A 16,493-nucleotide genomic window follows, 5' to 3' on the forward strand; every position below is an offset into this window, starting at 1 on the left:
TAGACGATGGAATCAATCTCAGTTAAAGTAAACAAAAGAAAAAGTTATTAAGGTTCGTTGTAGACTTGACGATGCAGATGGAATTTTATAAAAAAACCAAAAAAATATAAGAACGAACGAATGAACGAAACAGGTTGACTTCCAGCAATTAATTAAAAAAAGAAGATTTCAAATCAAAATCAAAGAAAAGAAAAAAAAAGGGCAGGACATGAAATTTATTTCCTGATCTGTAATATGTGATCTGTAGGTATCATGTATGCATTGTTTATTGATGTAATAAGAGATTTGTGTGCAGAATTCATGGCATCCAATCAAAGAAAAAAATAATATATCTGGAAAGATGGCTGGCTATAGTTTAAAAATTAATTGCGAGAATTTTACGTCAGATATCACGATGGAGCTACCACTTGTACATTGATGTATAACCAGCCTCTTTTTTTTTCCCTCCCCCATCTTAACTAAAGAAATCTTTATTAAACAAATTATTACATGTCATACAAATCAAAAAGAACGTTCTTTTTACGTATTTATTTCTTTGTGCTATAGATCAGCTATAAAAAAAATGATTTGCTTATTATTTTTTTTGGAGGGAATTTATCTATTTAAACACTAGGGGATATGACCAGTAAAATTCTTGAACCACCCCTTGTGTCTAACATCTAAATATACTTTGAAATAAAAAAATAATCAAGAATTAAAAAAAAACAATGGAATAAATTGGGAATAAAAAATAATTAAAAAAAAGGGAGATAAGTAACTTTTTAAGGTAAATTATATTTGTTGGAATAACAGATAAAAAAAACTTATTCCTTAGCTGGGGCTAAACCAACAGCGTTCTTTTCCAAGTCGTAGATTGAGTAGTATTTTCTCAAGAAAGCATCACCAATGATTGCCAAATCACCAATTGGTTTAGGGAAATCCATTGGAGTGAAAACAGAAATACAAGAACCACCAACTTCCAAAATGTAGTCGTGAGCAGTCAAAGTAAAGTTGTAACCAGAGAAAGTCAAGGTCAAGTCTGGCAATGAATCTCTTTTAGCACAATCGATTTGATATTGACCAGACCAGGATTTGGTGGCACCAATCTTAGCATTAATAATTTCAGCCAATGAAGATGGTAAAGTAATCAATGAAGTACCAGTATCAATGGCAGCACCAGTTTTTTGCAATTCGGCGTATTCATCACCTAAACCAATACCTTCAAAAGCAACTTCCCAGTAAGCCTTTCTTCTAACTGGTAACCAAGTGACTTTACCTTGGAACAAGGAGGCATCATAACCACCAAAAGTGGCCAAACCACCATCATTTTCATCCTTTTCGGTGTTACCCAAATAGAAACCAAATTGTGGCTTGTCCAATAAACCTTGGTTAATGGCATTATAAATTGGAGGAACAATGTGGTTGACAGAAATGGTGTCATAAGCCAAACCCAAGATACCATCAAATTTACCAAAAGCAAAAGCCAAACCTGGTTCAGAAGTGGCTTCAGCAAAATCTTGTTTAGGAATAACCAAGTCACCAATGGTTAAGATATCTTGGGAAATATAACCTTCCATAGAACCAGAACCATATTGGATAGAGAATTCACTACCATTAGCTTTATAACTGGAAGAAGCGTCGTGGTCGTACTTGGAATGCAAGAAACAAGCCAAGGATGTACAGTCTTGAGATGGAACCCACAAGTTGGAAGAACCAGTGTCTAAAATAACCTTAAATGGTTGACCTGGAGTACCCAATTCAATTTCAGTGAAATATTGTGCATTCAAATAATTGGTTAATGGAGCATCATATTTGCCACCCTTTTGTGGGGTAACGAATGGGATTTCGGCTTCTTGATTGGACAAGACATGTTGCACACCAAAACTGGTTGGGTTACCGTGAGCAGCATTAAAAAGGTTCATATACTTGTTGGCCAATGAATTGGTGTATTCATGGAAATTGGAAGCATCTAAAGTTTCCTCGTTGGATAACTTGGACAACTTGATGTTATGAGACTTGGCGTCCACAACTGAACTCAATGACAACAAAGCAGTAGCAACGGTTGATAAAACTGATAACGATAATTGCATCTTCTCGAGGTGAGGACAGGAAGGAAGTAAATTAAAGGAAGAATGAGTGAAAGGTTAAAAAACGAAAAAGAAAAAAAAAAGAAAACTGAAAAGGATAGTAGCTGAAATTGAAAGAAAATTAGTTAGATGAATGTATTAATTTCCTTATACTTGAGTAATTCTTTCAATGAAAAGTGTTGTCGTTCTTTTTCTTTAAGTTTAATTGAAAAGGAAGGAAGAAAGAAGGAAAGAAGGAGATGTAATTTTTGTAATTTCTAGTAAACTAGGAGACTTCTTTTTTTTTGCTTGTTTGCTTAAAAATAGCATGGAAGTTGTACAGTGTTAAAAGTGTGCGGGTGGGAGTTTTTGTTGGCTTGCTGTATTGCGTGGGAGAAGTGCGCCAGTGGCAACAATGAATTTTTTCTTTCATTGCTTATCGTTGACTTTATCTCTCTGGTAGTGTGCGTCATGTTAAATTCCCTTTTTTGTTAAATTACATCGTGGTTACGATTTGTTTTTTACTTTCTAAATAGGAACTGAGATATCCTAATTCGGCTTTCCTCATTAATTTCTCTCTCATATACTACATTTGTGTGTATAATAATAAACCTAAGATACTACTTGGTAACTGACATATCCGAACAGCAATTGACTTCAACAGTCCACTGATAACTCTGTCGAATCTACTACAATAACCGTTTGAAAATAGGGGGGGGGTAAAACGAGATAGCAAATAAAAGAAAAAAAAAAGAGGAACATGCGAGGATAACCAACATATGCGAAAGTCACGTGCTAGTGTCCATGAGAGTAAATGTTTTGAGAACTTCTTGAAATCTTGAACTGCTAAAGGTTACTAATCTATGTAAATCACATTCATTTAAGTGATCTTAAATTAGTCTAATTCTTTATTCGTTTCCCATGTAAAGATAAACCCCTGGTTATATAATCCGGATTTAACAAGAGAATATATGTTTTGTGATATATGCGGAATATATCCTGAAATTACATATTTAAATCATCTTGAAATGATTGGGAAAGAAAGAAAGAAAGAAAAAAAAATATTAATAAAGTTACTTCTTTTCTTTGCACTTTTTTTTTTTCATAGAATCATCAGAATTCTATTTTAACTTATACTTTAACTAAGATACGACTCCCTACCAAAATGTCAGGATTTTTTGTTTCCAAGGTTGAAACTTACTTTCCTAAAAAACCAGTTAAATTCAACTTAAATAATTCCGGTCCTACTTCAACTTCCATCCCTGAAATTGTAAAATCTTCTGTCCCAGAATTCAGTTCAAACTATTCATTTTTGATCAACCCATTATTATCATCAGGACACACACAAACTGCTTATACAGCTCTTAATAAATTTGATAATCAAGATAAAGTCAACTACAAGAGAGAGATAATCAACATTGAACATAAGCCATACTCTCTTCCAAATGGTGAACAATTATACTATGATCAATGGAATGGAGAAAGTACTATCGCTTTAGATTATGCTATTCCAAAGGCACAATTTAAGTCTGATCCAAATCATGAAAGTTTTAAACCGGAGTCACAAACTAGGGAATTGCCACCACGTACCGAATACAAAAACCCAGAAGAGAGTTTGATTGATGATCATGAGGACAAACCTTTATTAATTGTATTACATGGGTTAGCTGGTGGATCATATGAAGCATACCTCCGTGCTGTTGTTGATAAGATTATTGAAGAACCATATGGATTTGATACACTTGTTGTAAACTCCAGAGGTTGTGCTAACCATACCATTACTTCCCCACAATTATATAATGGATTATGGACAAATGATGTTCGATATGTCATCAATGAAGTTGTCGCCAAAAGATGGCCAAATAAGAAAATCTATTTAATGGGATATTCATTAGGTGCTGCAATCTGTTCAAACTATTTGGGTCAAGAAGGTGAACATGTTTCAAAGCAAATCAAAGGTGCCACTGTGATAGCCTGTCCTTGGGATTTTGTTGAAAGTAGTTATCATTTGAGAGATTCCGTCATTGGTCATTATATTTATTCACCAACTATGGCTAATAATCTACTCAAGTTGTTGAAAAGTCATCATATGTTATTGGCTAATGATTTGGTTAAGCAATACATGGAAAACCCAGAGAAATACGAAGTCAAATTCTTGAAACAGTTTGATGATCAATTTACTGCTAAATTATTTGGCTTAAATTCTGCTGATGAGTACTATAGAAAGGCTTCTCCTGTACAAAGATTGTTGAATGTCAGAGTTCCCCTCGTTATACTCAACAGTTTGGATGATCCTATTGTCGGTTCAAGAAGTTTACCTTATTCCGAAGTCAATTTAAATCCTTACTTGTCTATGATTACCACAACGAATGGTGGACATATTGGATGGTTCACCCTCAACGGTAGTAGATGGTATGTTGATCCAGTCTGTAAACTTTTAACTGAATTAAATAAAGTGGACGTGATTAATGCATCTGAAGAGGATCTCCCAATTGATATAACTAAGGATAGTTGGCAATTTGATAGATTAGTACATGGAATGTTACCTGCTAAGAAGTAATTATTAGCTGAAAATTTGTCAATATTGCTATTGAATTATTTATTTTGTTCTGTATATATATTTAGATGGTAGAGATATAATACACGTATTGTTACTATCATTCTCCATATCATTGGAAATTACTTGTCGCAAAAATATGAAATTAATATTTAATGATACTTATATATATAAAAGAAACCTTTAGTAATCAAACTTCTACTTAATATTCGTCTTTCCCACTGATAATCACATCATTTATCTTCAAAATCATTCTAGTCAATTGTGTTGCTAATAACAATTGTTGTCTTTTACCAATCAATGGATCAATAACAAACAAGTCTTTCATATTATTAGTACCTTTACCGAGACAATCAACACCCAAATGTGATGAGTTTTCATTGACTTGTTTAGCTTTCAATGATGATAATGTTTCAATTGGGTCTAAACCTGAGTTTTCAGCCAAGGTCATTGGGATGGTATCCAAAGCAGTAGCAAAAGCTCTAAAAGCATATTGATCAATACCTTTTTGTCTATCAGCAGCTTCTGATACAGCCAAAGAACAAGTCAATTCGGCAGCACCACCACCATACACAACCCTACTGTCTCTGACCAAATTACGGACAACACAAAGGGAGTCATGTAAGGCTCTGACACCTTCAGCAGTAATCATTTCGTTTGATCCTCTTATGAAACATGTAACAGCTTTAGTATTAGAACATTCTTCAATAACCAACATACGATCTTTGGTGGTACCAAATTCTAACTCTCTGATAACACCAGCAGTACCCAATTTTTCTGGAGTCAAATCTTCAAAACGTGGGACAATACGACCATTGGTGGCAATAGCTAACAATTCCAATTCAGAACCACCGATCCATCTTATAGCATTCAAACCATTAGCCAAAAGTAAATGGTTGGCTTCATCGTCAAAACCCCATTGACAGGCAACAACATTGGCACCTGATTGTTTAACCAAATCAATCATTTCTTGGAATTTCTTTTGTTCATATTCTTGTAATACTTTAAATTCTTCAACAGTAGAAATATCTAACTTGTGTTTAGTCTTTGGCTTTGGTGGTTCGAATGGACAGGTTAAAATGGCAATCTTACAATCTCTGACTTCTTTAGGCATTTGTGGGTGGGAGAAATCTTTATCTAATAATACACCTTTGATCAATGAAGAATCTTCAATAGAACCACCAACTTTCTTTTCCATTTTAATCAATTCAAAATCAACATCTCTTCTTTCTAAATCAGCAACATCCATAACGGCATCAACAGCCATGTTGGCAAAATGATCATGGGCTTTAGAAACAATTTTGGAACCAAGGGAAGTTTTTGCTGCTCTCAAAAGATTATCTCTGTCATCAATCAATATATTGTCAGCAACTTTTTCTAAATGATCGACGGCAATTCTACATGCTTCGTCAAAACCATTTGCAATCTTGATTGGATGAATACCTTTTTCAATCAATTCTAATGCTTGATCCAACAATGCACTGGCTAAAACAACAACCCCGGTAGTACCATCCCCAATTTCATCATCTTGGGATCTTGACAATTCAACTAATAATTTAGCAATTTGATTATCCAAATCCATTTGAGTTAAAATTGTAGCACCATCATTAGTAATAGTAATATCTCCATCCGGACTAATCAAAATTTTATCAAGACCTCTTGGTCCCAATGAAGTTTTCACAATTGAAGCCACTGATCTAGCAGCTAAAATATGTGATTTGGTTGCTTCTATACCATGTTTTCTTTGTTTTTTACCTTGATCTCTCACAATTATAAATGGTCTGCCCATTTCATCCTGGGCGACGATCGCATTGGACATATCTGGCAATCCTTGTGGTGCGGCAGCCATTTTAATTAAACAGTAGTTGTAGTCTTAAAATTGGTTGGCGTTGTTTGTTAAATTCTAACAAAAATTTTTTTTTCTCACTCTTTTTTGTTGATGTCAAACAAGGAAGGAAGAGTTGTATTTTTTTTTCCTTTTTTTTTCCTGAATATTCTTTTACAACAAGATACACGCATTATCAATGACAAACAATAGTGGAAAGTATGGTGTTTTTGATATGTTTATAGGTTGTAGTTTCTACTGTAGATGTTAATAATAGTAGTTTTCACAAGAAGGAGGGGAGGGAAGAGAAAGGAAGTATCATAAACTATGCATTAATTTTCCGACGGACGATAGACACGTCTCTTAGGTTTGCTGACTCTATCACAGTAAAGGCCATTCAATACTGCTGAAATTTCTACAATGATGGTTGACAGATCCGTACTTCATTAGATTTATATGTTTTCATTAAACTGCCAAATTTGACACAGTGATTGATCATCCCCTTACTAACGCTCGGTATATTGGTAACTCATCGAGAGTGAAAAAAAAAAATCTCTGAAAAAAAAAAAAAAAATCATAATTATCAAACCAACTTTTATTCAACTTTAGTTCGTTTTCATATACATCGTTATTTCACCAACCAAAAACATGTCAGTAGTAGGATCATTAATATTTTGTAATTTCTGTGGTAATTTACTAGATTCCCATAGCTCTACATCTGATATCAAATGTGGAGTTTGTACTGCTTCCTATCCAAAGTCAAAATTTGCAAACTTAAAAGTGGTGACAACATCTTCTGAAGATGCTTTCCCATCTACATTAAAACTGGCCAGATCAGTTGTCAAGACTTCTTTAAAGAAAGATGAATTAGATGATGGTGCTACTATTAAAGAGAAATGTCCGAAATGTGGTAATGAAGAAATGCAATATCATACTTTACAATTGAGATCTGCTGATGAAGGGGCCACTGTTTTTTATACATGTACTAAATGTGGATACCGTTTCAGAACAAACAATTAAGTCATTCTATTACACTTTTATCTACTTGTTTATAGAAATTAAACTAGAAACAGGTTTTGTTTATAAAATACACAAATTCATTAAAGTACTATGAAAAGGAAAAAAAAATATCTAAGCAACAGTAGCATATTCAAATTCATTTGAATTTTCATATTCGTACATATCCAAAGCAACAATAGCAGAATCTCTGACAACTTCCAGTGTTTCGGCGTCTGTAGAGAATTTTTGCAAGACTTCTAAAACTTCATCAGTAGCAATAGAACCCAAAGCTTCAGCAGCTTCGTGTCTAACCATGGCAGCTTGAGTACTATCCTTTAACATTTCAATTAATGGAGGAACAGTGACTGGGTTACTCAATTGACCCAAAACGTAGGCAATTTCGTGTTTGAATAAAGCACTTGGGTCTTTGAATCCAGTACATAAAGCCAAACAAGATTCATCGGTGTTAAGATCTCTTAATCTAAACATAGCTCTGTATCTTTCAAACAATGGAGCGTCTTGATCATTCAAGATAACTTGCAATTTTTCAACTTTACTACTGGAAGTTTTTGAATCTAAAGGTGGAGCAGGGTCAACGGAGTAGAAAACATTTTTTTCTAAAGTTTCAGTCTTGGATTTATCAGAGTGTTCCCAGTTGATTCTATCAATAGCCAATTCACAAGTTTGTCTAATTTCAATGGATGGATCTTCTTTGAAATATTTAGTTAATAATGGTAAAGATTCTTTATCTCCTAAAGCACCAAGAGCTTCAGCAGCTTCGTGTCTAACCATAACTTGTTGATCTTTGTTTTCAACAACGTCACGTAAGAAAGGGGCAGCATATAAATCTCTAGTTTGACCCAAAACATAAGCAACTTCGTGTTTTAATAATTCAGAATCATCACCAAAAGTATCAGCAATATATTTAATGGCTTTATGAGCCTTTTCTCTGTCTGGGTCTTCTTTACCAATAGATTTCAAATTGAATAAGGCTCTGTATCTTATACTTAGTTTTTCATTTCCTGATTTGTTAACAAGAACATCTCTTAATTCTTCTAAAGTGGCTTTATCAGCATCAAATTCTTCTTTGGACATGGTATATTATAATTAATCTGTGTGTGATGATTTACCAAATAAAAAAAATTATAAAAAGGAATATAAAATTTCAGAAGACAACAAACTGAAAAATTTTTGAAAATTTATATAATTTTTTTTTTTTTTTTCTTCTGCAGAATCTCATCGTTTACGGCTTGAGATATAAGAACACCACTTTCGCATATTGTAAATTTTCTTTTTTCTTTTTTCTTTTTTTTTGCAACTTACATTATGCACCATCAGACAACCACAAGAAACATTGTACATTACAAATCGAACGACTTTCATTGATCAGTTCTATACACGTCTACTCAACTAGCAATCCGATGACTTGTTTAACATCACCATTAATCACAACTGTATTATCCATTATATTCATTGGAATAGCACTTGAGGGTCCCAAACCAACACGTATCAATTTAAATTGTTCAGGATACATTTCAACTTTTTCTTCATTGGGCCATCTTAATACACTCGGGGTATTTAATCCAACACCTAATTCCAAGATCACTACTTTCTTTTTCGATGCCAACAGAGCTCGCATAAACGTATGGTATTGTTCTCTTTGATCTTTCACAATCTCAGTATTGAAATGATCTCCCATTCTCAAAAACATTGTCATTTCTGATCCACAAAATTGACACTTTGGAATATCATCAGATGAATTCAATGGATATTTATTAACCAACTCCTCCATTGGTCTATATGCATCTGGCTGACAATTTATCAGACACTGGATATTAGCATAATTTCCTTGGATTGTAAACACCCTCTCTTTATCAAATCCATTTTTAACGAAAAACCCATCGGCATTACTAGTAAGAACCATCGAGTCTTGGTATTCACTACTCAATTTAAGTAAGTGTTGATAACTAGTTGTCCGGGGCCATTTTTTATAAAGATTGATATAATGATAGATGAAAAAATTCCAAAATTCAACATGAGACGGCCAAGGGAACCCAATGGTTTCATAAAGTGAATTGATTCGGTATTTCAAAAATGGTTTATATTCTTTATGAAACAACTCTTTTGACGAATAATCTAATCCTTCACTTGCTGATAATCCTGCGCCGGCGCTAATTATTAAACTGTCTGCATCTTGTAACCACTTTTTAGCCTGATCTATATTAGGTTCAGGGGTCTGGAGGGAAATTTCTGTGACATACCTAGGGAACTTTTCTAAAGCACTTTGATAAATTCGTTCATCCTCTTCTAAGAATACATTAAAAATCACGTGTTTTATGGATGAATCTGTGTGTATGGTAAAATATTCATTCACGGTTCTGATTGCCACTTGGCTGGCTAGTTCCTTTGGGAAAGCAAAAATACCTGTTGAAATACAACAAAATGCAAGTGATTTATTATCCCCTTCAACTTTCTCCAACTCTTCTAGACATGATTTATAACAACTTTCTAATTCTTTGATTTCCTCAGTGTTCACTTGTCCATTATGTACTATTGGTCCAACTGTATGAATAACATATTTTGCAGGTAGATTAAATCCTGGAGTTATTGTTGCACTACCAGTAGGTTCGTGTTTTCCTTGCATAAGATCAAAACATGCCTGTCGTAAATCAGGACCAGCGGCAGTATGAATGACATTATCTATACATTTATGACTTGGTTGGAAGCATCCTAATAGGGCCAGATTCGCCGCATTAACAATTGCAGTCACATCTGTTAATGTGGTTATATCTCCTTTCCATAGTGAAATTTTGGTGTTTCCAAATGTATAATTATTAGTCAACGAAATAGTTGACGTATGCAATTTATTACTGTTCTGCCAGGAGATATACTTGTTTATTTCTTGATTTATTGCATCAGGGATGTGTGTGGTTGGATTTCGTTTGCATAGCAGGATTCTAATCATTTCTTGTTGATGATAACTTTCCATGTTGTAAACATGTTCAACAAAGTGTGATTTCCATTGAACATCGTTACTTTCTTCAATTAAATATTTGAGTATTTTGATAATATCAATCATTATTATCTCGCAAAGTCAATCCATTATATCAAGAAATTGATGGAATGGTAGGTACTTTATATATATATATGATTGGAAAATAATAAATAGTGATGACAAATCAATCTTAGTAATTTATTTCTACATATATTACGTAAGCCAAAAGTAGTGTATACATTCAAAGATTTCTACACACATAAAAACAAATAAAATAAAGTCTAATCTAACAATTCCTTGACTTCAGGGGTTTCGGACTCCTTATCAAAATCAGGTCTTAATCTTTCAAAACCATCAACAGTTCTAGCATAAGTTATACCACCTAATCTACTAACAGGTTTCAATTTTGCAATATCAATGTTATTCAATTCTTTATTGATCACGTCTTCTCTCACATGAAAATTGACACCTTCAACAATACACAATACCCCAGTAGCTCTATTTGGATCGGATTTAGACTTCCATTCATGAGAAGTCACCAATTTGGCTTCAATTGAGAAGGCAGATTCGGCAACATGTTGAGGTTTGACTTTTTCAGATTCTACTGGAGTCAATCCAGATAATTTCCACTCATCGACTCCTGGTGGGGCATTAGTAGAACAATAATTAGCAGCTTCAACAAACCATTCACTTATTATATTAATTGTTAACTCTTCAGTTTCTAAAATATTGCGGGCAGTATCCTTTGGGTTTCCTCTACCACCAGAAAATCCCAAAGTGAAAATTGGTGGATCGTGGTTGACAACAGTGAAATAAGAAAATGGAGCTAAATTACGAACACCATCTTTGGAAATTGTAGAAACAAAACCAATTGGTCTAGGAACAACAGCACTGATTAATGTCTTGTAATTATCAACGGGACTTCTTCCTTCTCCATATGGATCAATAGTTAATTTTTTATGTTGTTTCCATGACGAATCGTTAGCTCCTGAACCAGCTTTCCAATCTTTATCAGGGATTTGGGTATAATTCCAAACTCTATCAAAATCAAATGGTGGTCTTGAGTTTTCCACCTTGGTGAAATCTGGATGTGGGTTTCTCTTGATTTGGTTTTCTAATCCAAATCTCTTTGGTTCTTCTGTTTGTTGATTAGTCATTGTTAATGTAGTTGTAGAAAAATGACGTATTCTAGGAATAATTGAAGAGGATAAAGGTTTCAATTTATTCATTTTCTTCCACCCCGTTCTTTGAACTTTAATTAATTAAAAAAAAAAATAGAACTGGGATTATTAATACTTCGGAAATACTTAAAAATACCTTTTTCCAGTACACCATAGGAAATAAAACAAAATGAGTAAACCCGGTCTATTATTCAAGGTGGGGAAAAAAAATTCATCATGACACAAGTCCGGGTCCATTGAACCTGTTTTGTAAATTAGGCATTATCGGTGTTAATGGATAAACATCATAACGGTGGCTCTTTTTTTTTTTTTGCAGTTGTAAAATGATTTGTATATAGCACCTAGAAATATAACCACACATTATTATATGAGGGATTTTTTTTTTTTGATTATTTGCTGTATAACCTTCTTATCCGAAATCGACTTCCTTTCTTATAGTACTATCGTGGGAATGAGTCAATTGTGTGTGTGCACACGAACGAAAAACGAAAAAAAAAGCAAGCAAAAGAAAAAAAAAATTGAAAAATGAGTTGTTGAAGTGAAAAATTAATACTTTATACTTATCACCTCTACAATCAATTCTTTACAACATACGTCATGGTTAAAAAAGTACTTCTTATCAACGGTCCAAATCTTAATTTGTTAGGAACTAGAGAACCAGAAAAATATGGTACCACTTCCCTTTCAGATATTGAAAAAGCTGCAATTGAACAAGCACAATTGAAAAAAAATGATTCTGAAGTTTTAACTTATCAGAATAACACAGAAGGTTTTATTATTGATAGAATACATGAAGCTAGACGTCAAGGTGTTGGTTTCATTGTTATTAATGCTGGTGCTTATACACATACATCCGTTGGGATTAGAGATGCATTATTAGGTACTGCTATTCCATTCATAGAAGTTCACATCACAAACGTACATCAAAGGGAACCTTTTAGACATCAAAGTTACTTGAGTGACAAAGCTGTTGCAGTGATTTGCGGTTTGGGTGTCTATGGTTATACTGCTGCCATTGAATATGCATTGAATTATTGAGTGGAGAATTTGTATGTAGTTTTTTTTGAAATACACAACGTCCGTTGCACCAGGATAATTTAATTGTACGTTCGATCCGAGATTTAATGATTTCTAAAAGAATCATTGATTATTAATGGAATACTATTGGCTGAATAGGTCCCTGGTTGCTGTTTTCGTTACGATTATTTTTCCCCACAATTTTATTTTTTTTTTTTTTGGTTGCAATTTTCTGGAGATCGGTAAAACACATAACACAGAATATCAACCATACTGTGAGAAAGAACGAAAAAAAAAAAAAAAAAAACAGTATAGACAGTAAAGCTCGGAAATACCATTTATTATGACGTGGGATAATAATCTTACATTAAACACCCCTCTTTTTCTTCCCGTATATAAATCATCATAATTTTCCATCTTTTTTTTTTTCAAGAATCATTATCTGTTTGATTAATCTACTATACAAGAATATATACTATTTATTACAAAGACAATATGGCTCCAACTCCAACTACTACTCCAATGCCTGTCCCACCAAAGGGTCCAGAAATTTCTGACATGAGCGATGAGACAATCACCGAGAATACTATTTTGGTCAATTCACAACATAAGAATATGAGGTTGTTTTTCGTATTAAATACATTGGTACAACATTTACATGATTTTGCTAGAGAAGTCAGATTAACTACTGAAGAATGGGAAGAAGGTATCAAATTTTTGACTGATTGTGGACATATTACTACTGATATCAGACAAGAATTTGTATTGTTGTCTGATGTGTTGGGACTTTCGGTGCTTGTTGATGGTATTTCACATCCAAAACCAGAGAATGCCACTCTGGGAACCTTATTGGGTCCTTTCCATACCCATGATGCTGAAGAGAAAGAACAAGGTGATAGTATCGTATCAGAAGGTAAAGGTGAACCTTTATTGATTGAAGGTAAATTGACTGATACTAATGGAGACCCAATTGCTAATGCTACTATAGATCTTTGGCATTGTGACAAGGATGGATTTTATGATACTCAATATGAAAACCGTGACCATGCTGATTTAAGAGGTATTGTTAGAACCGCAGAAGATGGTTCCTTTGTCATCAAGGCTTCTAAACCTGTTCCATATCCTATTCCAAGTGATGGTCCTGTTGGTAAATTATTGAAGATCATTAACCGTCATCCATACAGACCAGCCCACATCCATTTCATAATTGAAAAACCAGGTTATGATAGATTGATCACTGCCTTGTACGAGAAGGGAGACCCATTTGAAAAGTCAGATGCTGTCTTTGGTGTTAAATCAAAGTTATTATATACTTTAGATAAAGTTGGTGAAGAAAAAGCAAGTAAATATAATATGGATAAAGATGACTGGTATTTACATTGGGATTTCACTATAATCACTGAACAGGAATCTGTTGATTTGGTTAGAAAAAAGAATAAAGAAGCAATTGTTAATAACAAGAATTCACCTTATAATTTGATTCTTAACAAGAACGGTTTGCCTGAGGCAGCTCCATTAGACTAGTTTAATGTTTAGTGTGTTTCTACATAGGAAATTTATGAATTTATTTATAATACTTAATTTTTGCGCGCGATTTCTTGCCAATTTTTAAACAAAAGATTTTCCTTTCGATTAAAAGATTTCAACGGAAAAATAAACTCTACATACTATGCAAACTAGAAGGATATATGCAAACCTTATCCGTAAATTAAAGTTCATTCCATAAAATCGATAAATATTGAACAAGTATTTCCTCCGGGCGAGAGAACGAAAGAGAACGAAAGAGAACGAGACCTGGAGAGTAATATCGGATATACATATTTCTTCCCCACCTTTAGAGTATAATTGATCAAACATGGTTATAGAAAATTATCGGAGATCAACATAATCTTTCTAACCAAAAGTTTTGTGATCCTTCTAAATTGGTGATCACACCTGTATAAATCAACTTTTGTTCTCCATTGCCCCGTCAAATTTTAAAGGAACGTTTCGGCCCAAATGTAGATTATTTTGCTCTTTGTATATTTTAGGTATTTCCGAAGGTATTTCCAGAAATCAACGGAAATATGTGTGCTCACAACCAACCACTGCCCGAAACAAAAAGTAGCTACCCCAACATTTGTCAATTCCTATAAGAGCACCAACTATTTCCCTCCCAAAACAAATTATTCTCTTTTTTTTTTTCATATATGAAATTGTTATCAATAATTCCAACACTTGTGCATCATTTGTCGTCATGTTATCGCTAATAAAAGTTTCTACAACCAGCAGAACTGCATTTTTCATCAGATGTCTTTCTACAACTCAGCCTAAAACTAAAGTCGTCACCACAACTGATGAAGCTATTGAAGGTATTGGGTCCAATATAACTTTATTATCCGGAGGATTTGGATTGAGTGGTGTACCAGATACTGTTATTAATGCCATGGTGAATAATCCTAATATTAATAACGTTACTGCTGTGTCCAACAATGCTGGATTAGATGGTAGAGGATTGTCCCAATTATTGGTTACTGGACAAATCACCAAAATGATCTCGAGTTATATTGGAGGAAATAGAACGTTTGAGAAATTATATTTGACTGGCCAAATTGATTTAGAATTGACCCCACAAGGGAATTTAGCTGAAAGAGTAAGAGCTGGTGCTGCTGGTATACCTGCATTTTATTCTCCGGCTGGTGTGGGAACATGGTTGGAAGAAGGTAAATTACCGGTTAGATATGATGAATCTGGTGAAAAAGTATTGAAATCAAGTGAACCTAGAGAAGTTCGTGAATTCAATGGTAGAAAATTCTTATTAGAACCAGCAATCAATGGTGATGTTGCAGTTGTCAAAGCATACAAGGCAGATACTTTGGGTAATTGTTGGTTTAGAGGTGCAGCAAGAAATTTTAACAGTGTCATGGGTAGAAATGCAAAATTGACTATTGTTGAAGCCGAGCATATCGTTGAACCAGGTGAAATTCAACCTGAAGATGTCCATCTACCTGCCATTTATGTTGATAGAGTCATTCAATCAACTACTCCAAAAGATATTGAAATTTTCAAATATTCAGAAGACGAATCCTCCACTGAAGACAAACCAAAACTGGAAGCAGATTTGAAGAGAGAAAAGATTGTCAAAAGAGCTGCTCAAGAATTCACCGATGGTTCATTTGCCAATTTAGGTATCGGTATGCCAACTTTAGCACCAAACTACTTGCCAAAAGATATCCATGTTACTTTACAATCCGAAAACGGTATTTTGGGATTAGGTCCATATCCAAAGAAGGGAGAGGAAGATCCAGATTTAATCAATGCTGGTAAAGAAACTGTAACTTTAGCACCAGGTGCTTCATTGTTTGGATCTGAAGAATCATTTGGTATGATTAGAGGAGGAAAGATTGATTTGACTATTTTAGGTGGATTGCAAGTTTCCTCCAAAGGGGATTTAGCAAATTGGGGATTACCAGGTAGAGTTAAAGGTATGGGTGGTGCCATGGATCTTGTTAGTAATCCAGCTGCCACAAGAGTTGTTGTTGTGATGGAACATGTTGACAAAAAGGGAAGACCAAAGATTCTTGAAGAATGCAAATTCCCATTGACTGGTAAAGAATGTGTATCAAGAATCATCACTGATTTGGCTGTCTTTGATGTTGTTGACGGTAAATTGATCATGATTGAAATTGATCCAAATACCACTGTTGAAGAGGTTAAGAGTAAAACAGAAGCTGCATTTGAAATTTCACCTGATTTAAAACCTATTCAAATTTAGAATATAGTGCCTAATACATACTTCGTCCTATTAGAATCATGGGAATATATACCTACTCTCTGTACTCAGAAAAGATACAAAAGAAAATGGATCATCGAATGAACAACATGATCAAGAACA

General features: G+C 34.0%; 10 protein-coding genes across 10 annotated transcripts; 5 read left to right on the forward strand and 5 right to left on the reverse strand. All coding sequences in view use genetic code 12, as the record gives it.

The window, feature by feature from the left end:
- Window positions 1–803: 803 nt before the first annotated feature.
- APR1 (proteinase A) lies at window positions 804–2,069 on the reverse strand (the record flags this gene model as incomplete). The annotated part of the gene is made up of 1 exon (XM_002547371.1): window positions 804–2,069. The coding sequence occupies one exon, from the start codon at window positions 2,067–2,069 to the stop codon at window positions 804–806; it is 1,266 nt and encodes a 421-aa protein (XP_002547417.1).
- A 1,141-nt stretch (window positions 2,070–3,210) lies between these two features.
- CTRG_01725 (putative carboxylic ester hydrolase) lies at window positions 3,211–4,605 on the forward strand (the record flags this gene model as incomplete). Its single annotated transcript, XM_002547372.1, has 1 exon — window positions 3,211–4,605. One exon carries the CDS (start codon window positions 3,211–3,213, stop codon window positions 4,603–4,605), a length of 1,395 nt encoding a protein of 464 aa, XP_002547418.1.
- Window positions 4,606–4,804: 199 nt separating this feature from the next.
- Window positions 4,805–6,451, reverse strand: CCT5 (chaperonin-containing T-complex subunit; the record flags this gene model as incomplete). The annotated part of the gene is made up of 1 exon (XM_002547373.1): window positions 4,805–6,451. The coding sequence occupies one exon, from the start codon at window positions 6,449–6,451 to the stop codon at window positions 4,805–4,807; it is 1,647 nt and encodes a 548-aa protein (XP_002547419.1).
- A 624-nt stretch (window positions 6,452–7,075) lies between these two features.
- RPA12 (DNA-directed RNA polymerase I core subunit) lies at window positions 7,076–7,447 on the forward strand (the record flags this gene model as incomplete). Its single annotated transcript, XM_002547374.1, has 1 exon — window positions 7,076–7,447. One exon carries the CDS (start codon window positions 7,076–7,078, stop codon window positions 7,445–7,447), a length of 372 nt encoding a protein of 123 aa, XP_002547420.1.
- Window positions 7,448–7,558: 111 nt separating this feature from the next.
- Window positions 7,559–8,521, reverse strand: CTRG_01728 (deoxyhypusine monooxygenase; the record flags this gene model as incomplete). Its single annotated transcript, XM_002547375.1, has 1 exon — window positions 7,559–8,521. One exon carries the CDS (start codon window positions 8,519–8,521, stop codon window positions 7,559–7,561), a length of 963 nt encoding a protein of 320 aa, XP_002547421.1.
- Window positions 8,522–8,828: 307 nt separating this feature from the next.
- CTRG_01729 (uncharacterized protein) lies at window positions 8,829–10,505 on the reverse strand (the record flags this gene model as incomplete). The annotated part of the gene is made up of 1 exon (XM_002547376.1): window positions 8,829–10,505. The coding sequence occupies one exon, from the start codon at window positions 10,503–10,505 to the stop codon at window positions 8,829–8,831; it is 1,677 nt and encodes a 558-aa protein (XP_002547422.1).
- Window positions 10,506–10,702: 197 nt separating this feature from the next.
- CTRG_01730 (uncharacterized protein) lies at window positions 10,703–11,650 on the reverse strand (the record flags this gene model as incomplete). Its single annotated transcript, XM_002547377.1, has 1 exon — window positions 10,703–11,650. One exon carries the CDS (start codon window positions 11,648–11,650, stop codon window positions 10,703–10,705), a length of 948 nt encoding a protein of 315 aa, XP_002547423.1.
- A 549-nt stretch (window positions 11,651–12,199) lies between these two features.
- DQD1 (Dqd1p) lies at window positions 12,200–12,640 on the forward strand (the record flags this gene model as incomplete). The annotated part of the gene is made up of 1 exon (XM_002547378.1): window positions 12,200–12,640. The coding sequence occupies one exon, from the start codon at window positions 12,200–12,202 to the stop codon at window positions 12,638–12,640; it is 441 nt and encodes a 146-aa protein (XP_002547424.1).
- Window positions 12,641–13,114: 474 nt separating this feature from the next.
- Window positions 13,115–14,143, forward strand: CTRG_01732 (uncharacterized protein; the record flags this gene model as incomplete). Its single annotated transcript, XM_002547379.1, has 1 exon — window positions 13,115–14,143. One exon carries the CDS (start codon window positions 13,115–13,117, stop codon window positions 14,141–14,143), a length of 1,029 nt encoding a protein of 342 aa, XP_002547425.1.
- Window positions 14,144–14,855: 712 nt separating this feature from the next.
- CTRG_01733 (uncharacterized protein) lies at window positions 14,856–16,373 on the forward strand (the record flags this gene model as incomplete). The annotated part of the gene is made up of 1 exon (XM_002547380.1): window positions 14,856–16,373. The coding sequence occupies one exon, from the start codon at window positions 14,856–14,858 to the stop codon at window positions 16,371–16,373; it is 1,518 nt and encodes a 505-aa protein (XP_002547426.1).
- Between the last annotated feature and the right edge of the window lie 120 nt (window positions 16,374–16,493).

Source organism: Candida tropicalis, assembly GCF_000006335.3.
Source record: "Candida tropicalis MYA-3404 genomic scaffold supercont3.2, whole genome shotgun sequence".
In the NCBI taxonomy this organism is placed as follows: Eukaryota; Fungi; Ascomycota; class Pichiomycetes; order Serinales; family Debaryomycetaceae; genus Candida; species Candida tropicalis.